This window comes from Eucalyptus grandis, chromosome 7 (assembly GCF_016545825.1).
Source record: "Eucalyptus grandis isolate ANBG69807.140 chromosome 7, ASM1654582v1, whole genome shotgun sequence".
NCBI classification, from domain to species: domain Eukaryota; kingdom Viridiplantae; phylum Streptophyta; class Magnoliopsida; order Myrtales; family Myrtaceae; genus Eucalyptus; species Eucalyptus grandis.
Window position 1 is genome coordinate 49,547,320 of NC_052618.1, and position 7,347 is coordinate 49,554,666.

Here is a 7,347-nt window from a genome sequence, read left to right on the forward strand (position 1 = left end):
CTACAATTTCAGGCTATTCATGTCTGTGGACACCAAGTACGCAATGCTCGATTGAACTGGAAAGATCAAGTTTGTACTATCTAGGCCCACTGATCGGTCGTGCGTTATCCAGACCTTTTTCCTCAGCCACGTTGCCAGAAGGAGCAAGGGAAGCGAAGGTGGACGGAAGCAAAAATTAAATGCCTTCACCTAATAACATGACTGGAGATTTTAATAGAACAAGAGGCCATCACGCCACCACCTCTCTCTCTCACTCCCCACCTACACACCTTCAGCCATCATCCCTCGGGGGGTCTCCATAATTAGTAAAATGGGACTTCAATAATCAATTTACGGAAAATCATAAAAAAAAAGGTAATCTATTAATCGAAACAGTCATATTCAGAGTGAAAATATTTTTTTCAATGCATTTTTTTTTATAAATACGTGCAACCATTTTAAGAAAATAATATCTGCAGCGTCGTTTTTTGCGAACTAAATGCCCCAGACAATAGATTATTTTAAAGAAAAAAGTCACAAAAAAAGCCCAAATTATATCTACTGTGACATATTTATCCTAAACTTGTTACATCCACTCAAGATTGAACATGAAAAGTAAAAAAAAAGAAAAAGGAAAAAACAGACACAAAAATAATAATTTTAAAACGAAAGAAGACTGTACAAACGTCTTCCATGGAGGATATGGCGATAAGAGGACAGAGAGAGAAAGAGACAGATAGATAGTGTATCAAAGTGAAAATATTACAAGGCCGTTTGGTAGTCACGGGCTGGGTGTGGCTGGCCTAGCCCGTTCCTTAGCTAATATCTAACCAGAAAAGGGAAATTAATATCACTTTGAGAAAAAAAAATTAGTTGATGGAGAAATATTTTTTATAAAAAAAAAAAATGTTTTCAAGGAAAATGACTGGTTCTCAACAGTGTATTTAAAAGTGAGATGGAAAAAGGTTTTCAACGTTCAAATCTTACTTTTGAAATTATCGTCTCCATTCTAACTACATTTTATTCCACATATAAGATATTAAATTGATATTGAAATGCTTGCATATTGTAATAAAAATATGCCACATCATTTATCTTACGAAATATATAAAATAGTCTTAGTGCATTTAAAATAATAATAACAGTATTTGATTATATTGCCACGCTTTGCACCCTATTGTTCCATGGGCTTCAAACCGTAGGGTGTACATTTTTTGAAACCTCAGAGAACACACGTATATCTTCAAGATAGATGACGTAAAATTGAGGACCACAAAATGTTCTTGTAAGTCTACAGTACTTCCCTTAGTGGAATTAGTCAATACTTGATTTGTGCGCAAGACAGAGGTGTTAAATGCAGGTTAGACTGAAAGTGGATCACCGGAGGAGATGGGGAAACTACTCTTTCTTATGCTCAACTTTGCCCTCTTGTGGTGGTGGAGCTCAATCCCTCACCCCGGCGCTTGCTCACAAGACCAAACGGATCGGCTTGCGTTAGCATCCCTTCAGAAAATGCTATACACGAAGATCCATTTAGAGTCTTGAGCTCTTGGAATGATTCTATCAATCATTGTGAGTGGCAAGGTGTTTTGTGCAGCAAAAGGCATCCCGGGAGGGTCATGTCCTTGATCTTGAGATCACAAAGCTTGGGAGGCTTCTTATCTCCTATCATAGGTAACCTCTCTTTCCTCAAGATCATGGTTTTACAAAATAATAGCTTTGGCGGTGAAATCCCATCACAGATCGGCAACTTGTTTCGGCTCCGCAATCTTGATCTTAGTAACAACTCTTTTGGTGGGTCAATACCCTCCAATCTTTCCCGCTGCTCAAACCTCGAGTCCTTGAATCTTGTAGATAACCGACTTGTGGGGGGAATTTTTTCCAACCTTGGTTCTTTACCAAGGCTTAAATTCTTGCGCTTGTCTAAGAACAGTCTTGGAGGTTCTATTCCTCCTTCAATTGGAAACCTCTCGCTGCTACAACACCTCTCTTTGGCAGAAAATGCGTTTCAGGGAGAAATACCTAAGGAACTGTCCAGACTTGAGAGGTTGATATATTTTCAACTATCATCGAACAAACTAACCAGCGAGATTCCACTAGGGATTTTTAACATCTCTGGCATTAATTACTTCTATGTTGGTAGGAACCAGTTGCAGGGAAGCTTTCCTTCTGATATTGGCACCACTCTTCCTTCTCTCTATTACCTTGGAGGGCTCAATAACATGTTCACCGGGATAATTCCGTCATCTTTGACGAATACCACCAGTCTTTGGGGACTTTACCTTGCTAACAATAATCTGGGAAGGCTAAAGGGCCTTTACGTGATTGCATTGGGATTAAATCAGTTGTAGGATGACTTGAGTTTTATTTCTTCTTTAGCTAATTGTTCCAACTTAGAAATTCTCTCGGTGGAATCGAACTCGATTCACGGATCATTGCCAACATCCATCTCCAATCTCTCCACCAGCATTAAGCAAATTTCAATGTCAAACAATCTGATCCATGGAACTATTCCTCCAGCCTTCGGAAATCTCTTCAACTTGTCGTATTTGAGTTTAAAGAATAATTCCCTAACTGATAGCCTTCCTGATTCTATTGGAGCACTTTACAACTTGCGGGTACTTTTTTTGAGCAGAAACATGTTTACTGGAGAGATACCGCCTTCGATTGGTAATATGACATCTTTAAATAGGCTTTTCCTTCAAGACAACAATTTCCAAGGCTACATATCGCAAAGTCTTGGCAATTGCACGCAACTAATCGAGCTAGAGCTTTCAAACAACAATCTAAGTGGCTCAATTCCAGTCGAAATTGTGGGCCTTTAGTCCTTGTCAATCTAGCGCATAATAATCTAAGTGGATCTCTTCCATATCAAGTTGGGTCTTTAAGGAGTCTCGAAGAATTAGATCTGTCTTACAATAAATTGACCGGCTTAATTCCAGCCTCCATCAGCGGATGCTTGAGATTGGCACAGCTTCGCTTAGAAGCTAATTCTTTTCATGGTCAAATCCCTCAAGCTTTAAGTCCATTACGACGCCTAGAAGTGCTGAATCTTTCCAATAACAACTTTTCTGGTCCAATCCCGAGCTTTCTTACAGAGTTCTTATTGCTTAAATACTTGAATATGTCATCCAATGAACTAGAAGGACAAGTTTCGGAGAGCGGAGTTTTTCTCAATGCAAGTGTTGTATCAGTTTCTGGAAATAGGGAACTTTGTGGAGGTGTTCCAACTCTGAAGCTTCCTCTTTGTAAATTACCAAGCTCTAACAAGTCTTCTACAATCAAGGCCATAATAACATCTGTGGTCGCTATCATCTTGTTATGTTTAGCTTTGTTGTTCCTGTCTATTTTTTGTTACTGCAAAAAGAAGCAGACAAGAACCACTGCTTGGATGTCATCATCTTTCAAGAACCAATTCATGAGGATTTCTTATGATGAACTCCTGAGAGCTACTAATAGATTCTCAAAGACCAATTTGATTGGTAAAGGGAGATATGGCACAGTTTATATGGGGATTCTTGAGGGCATTGCCATTGTGGCAGTAAAGGTACTCAATTTAACAGAAAGAGGTACTAACCTTGTGAAGATACTAAGGGCTTGTTTGGCATCTGCCAAACAGTGCCAGATTTTGATTTTTTGTTCCCAGAATCAGTTTGGGACGAGGATCGCGTTTGGTAAAATTTTTGTTCCCGAGAACAATTTTGGACAAGATTTGAGAATAAAAAAAAAATTTGATTCTCTGTCCGAGAATCAGAAAAAGAATCAAAACGGTAAAACCCTCGCTCTTCCCTTTCGTCATCCCGGTTGCCGTCTGCCATCGCCCGCTACCGCTCGCCGCCAGTCGCCGGAGGCTCGCCAGGCTAGGGCGAGGTTCGGCAAACTCGCTAGAGGCAAGCCCAACCACCGGCGAGGTTGGCTTGGCGAGCCTCGCTAGTAGCTGGGCGAGGCTCGGCCTCGCCAGAACAGGTGAGGTTGAGCCTTGCCGATGGCTGGGCGAGCCTCGCTCAACTACTGGTGAGGCTCGCCTGGCCACCGAAGAGGCTCGCGTAGCCCCGCCGATGGCCAAGTTGGCCTCGTTGAGGGTGGGTGAGGCTAGCCTGGCCACCGGCGAGGCTTGACCTCACCAGATCTAGTGAGGCTGAGCCTCGATGGGGCTGGGCGAGCCTTGCCTAGCTACCAGCAAGGCTCGGCCGACGAAGGCTGACCTCGCCAAGGGTCGGCGACGCTCTGGTGAGCATTGCCAGCCCTCGTCTGGCCGGTCGCCGGTCCGGTGGCGCCGATGAAGAAGAAGAAGAAGAAGAGGAAAAAATGGAAAAAAGAAAAAAAAAAAAAAAAGAAAAGTAAAAAAGTAAAAAATTTATTTAAAATTTATTTAAAAATCAAAAGAAATTAATTTGGAACATAATCAATTAATACGGTATCAAACTCAATTCTATTCCGGAATCAAAAAATTTGGACAATTACCAAACGCACTTTGTTACTCATAATCAGTTCCGGGGAACAAAATAAAAAATAATCATTTCTAGTCAGAATCAGCTCTCGGGAACAGAATCGTTGCCAAACGCGCCCTAAGCATCTATTCAAGTGTGGACATTCGTGACAATGACTTCAAAGCTCTAATATACGAGTTCATGGCTAACGGGAGTTTGGAGGAGTGGTTGCACCCTGGGACTATAGTGCGAGATGATGAGCATGGCAAATCGAGAAATCTAAGACTAGTGCAAAGGTTAAACATTGCCATCGACATAGCTATGCGGTCAAATATCTCCATAAGGGTTGCTCTCCGGCAATCGTCCATGGAGATTTGAAGCCGAGTAATGTGCTTTTGGATGATGACATGGTGGCTCGAGTTGGAGATTTCGGGCTTGCAAAGATCATTTCAACGGTGTCATCCGAAACCACAGGAGTTCAGGACCAGGGTAGTTCAACTTCAACTATAGTTAGAGGATCCATTGGCTATGTGGCCCCTGGTATGAATCTGTCATATTTTCTTAATTAGTTTTTGGTTGGTTGTGATAGTGATATCAGAGAGGGTTAAAAATTTGAATAAACAATGATCCATGATGTCTTGTAATGCTTCCTATGCTCTAACACCTCTTTCTCACAACATAATTTCCTCTTTTTTTCAATTGTTTTCTTCAGCAGAAAAAGAAAATACATAAATATTTGTATATGAACAGACTAATATTAGTATGTCGTAATTATATTTGAAATTAAGATGAGGATAAACCGTCGTAGATTTGATCAATAATTGGAAATATTTATTGTCAACACTTGTGAATCCGGGCCACTAAACGTACAAAGCATATTTTATCATATCATATTCGCATTTTTTTCTATGATTCATATTTTATCTCATACCATGTTCATGCTGTGAAAACAGAGTGGCTAATATTGTCGTAAATTACTATATGAGAAATTGACGAGAACTTGTGCTCTTTTGGTATGCCATGACTTAAGGTCTTGACAATAAGTAATTGACCCCTCACAGGGGAACCTTTCTTCTTGAGGCGACCTATAATTCTATATTCGTAGAATATGTTTAGATGATACGGCATTTAAAGCAGAAATTCTTGGAGGTCTCAAACTCATAAATGCATGATAATATCACACAACATACACAAATTGACTACCCGATGGGTTCTATCCAACTGTAATTCTCACTAAACGTCTTGTTTAGAGCATATCAAAACAAACTCATGCATTACAAGTATTAATCCATCACGTCAACAAATCTCTCCAAGTCTCTTCCCCCCCCCCAATGTTCTTTTCTTTGCCTCGTGTGGTATAGTTATTAAATTGAATTCAGATCAGAAAAATGATGAACCTCATGTGTATCTCATGTGTAACCAGTTAAAAGTGGTGGCTCAAATTTAGTTAATAGATGTACTAAATGCACTAAATAATTTCCACCAAGGCCTTCACCACATATATAATCTTCTCCTTTTTCCCCCACCTACTAAATGACAAAGTCACTCTTGATGTTCAGGCAATTTGTTCAGCAAAATGTGACAACTTTGGGTGCACTACTTTTTGGACTAGAAGAGTTCTGCGTTGTTGACTGATCTTTGGTGCACCTTACAAATCCTAAAGTCTTATCTTTTGCGGTTGATGCATCTGACTTTTGCAACAATTTTACCACTTTAGCATACGATAGGTGCTAAGCATCAGCTATAGCCAATAAACTAAACGAAAATTAAACAAATAGATATGAAATAGAAAAAACCAGTGGGGGATTTTGGGACCCTTTCCTTGGACTCTACCATGCACAGCAAGCCCGTACGTGAAGTCAGTGAGGACTTGCGTGCCATCACTCTATTTGGGCGTGACTGGCGCAAGCCCTCAAAACTGTCTTAGGCAAGCTCCTGCGCATTGACATCGAGCAAAACCCCATGAGATTTAGGAACTTTTTTTTATACAATTATCTTCAAGAAAAAGTGTATATTCATTCCTATTTAATGTCTTGATGTAATTTTCAGAGTATGGCATGGGACACCAAGTTTCTACACTTGGGGATGCATACAGTTATGTCATTCTATTATTGGAGATGTTCACTGGAAAGAGACCTACTGAAGAGGCCTTTGGGCATTGTCTTAACCTTCATAGCTTTGTCCAAATGGCTCTTCCTAATCGAGTGATGGACATTGTAGACTCAAGGCTTTGGAGTGAAGCCAATGATCAACAGCAGGAGATGAGGATCAAAGATTGCATAATTTCCATTTTTGAAGTTGGAGTCGCATGTTCGATAGAATCGCCACTGGATCGAATGGACATGACTGAGGCGATTAGGAAATTATACTCGATCAAGGCAAGTTACGAAATCAAAGAGAGGACAGGTATGTAGCTAAGTTAATTTTCTCGTTTCACCTTGGAATTTTTTCACTTGCAAAGAAAATCATCATGTGAAAGGCAATGCTAGCAAATTCACATGAATGTCTCCCTAACTAGGCTGCCTACCCATACCCTTTATGTATATTTTTAATAATTACACCCATACTTACATTTTAAATTGTAGAAAGTGGATCTATGGAGTTGGAGTCTACCTATTTCCATTAAGTAACCATGTAAAAATTGATAAATTTGCTTATTTGCATGGTTCTCTTCATATCTAATGCCGTTGTTTACCAAAACATCGATGCATTGCTTAATTACTTGAATTATCTGATTAATTCATTTCATGCATTTTAACCCACGTTACCATTTCAATTATATGAATAAATGATGGATTAATAATTTTGAGAGGTTTTCAAGTTGGTCGAGACTGAATATCAAACTATACAGATCCCTAAGCTTGTGATATTAAATCCTAGAGTGTAATAGATGTGTGGGGAAACTAACAAATCCACGGATTCCATAAAATTGACAAAA

At 39.8% G+C, this 7,347-nt stretch overlaps 1 protein-coding gene across 1 annotated transcript; it reads left to right on the top strand.

Annotated features, from left to right (window-relative positions):
* The first annotated feature begins 1,429 nt into the window (after window positions 1-1,429).
* On the top strand, window positions 1,430-7,029 carry LOC120295302 (putative receptor-like protein kinase At3g47110). The gene is made up of 2 exons (XM_039316322.1): window positions 1,430-1,653; window positions 6,459-7,029. The coding sequence occupies exons 1-2, from the start codon at window positions 1,599-1,601 to the stop codon at window positions 6,821-6,823; spliced, it is 420 nt and encodes a 139-aa protein (XP_039172256.1). The 5' UTR covers window positions 1,430-1,598; the 3' UTR covers window positions 6,824-7,029.
* The last annotated feature ends 318 nt before the right edge of the window (window positions 7,030-7,347 follow it).

Bases quoted from the DNA above. Each gene is read 5' to 3' on its own strand.
- LOC120295302 (XM_039316322.1), top strand. From the start codon at position 1,599: ATGTCCTTGATCTTGAGATCACAAAGCTTGGGAGGCTTCTTATCTCCT. The intron at 1,654-6,458 runs GTAACCTCTCTT...TGTAATTTTCAG, and splicing joins CTTCTTATCTCCTATCATAG to AGTATGGCATGGGACACCAA.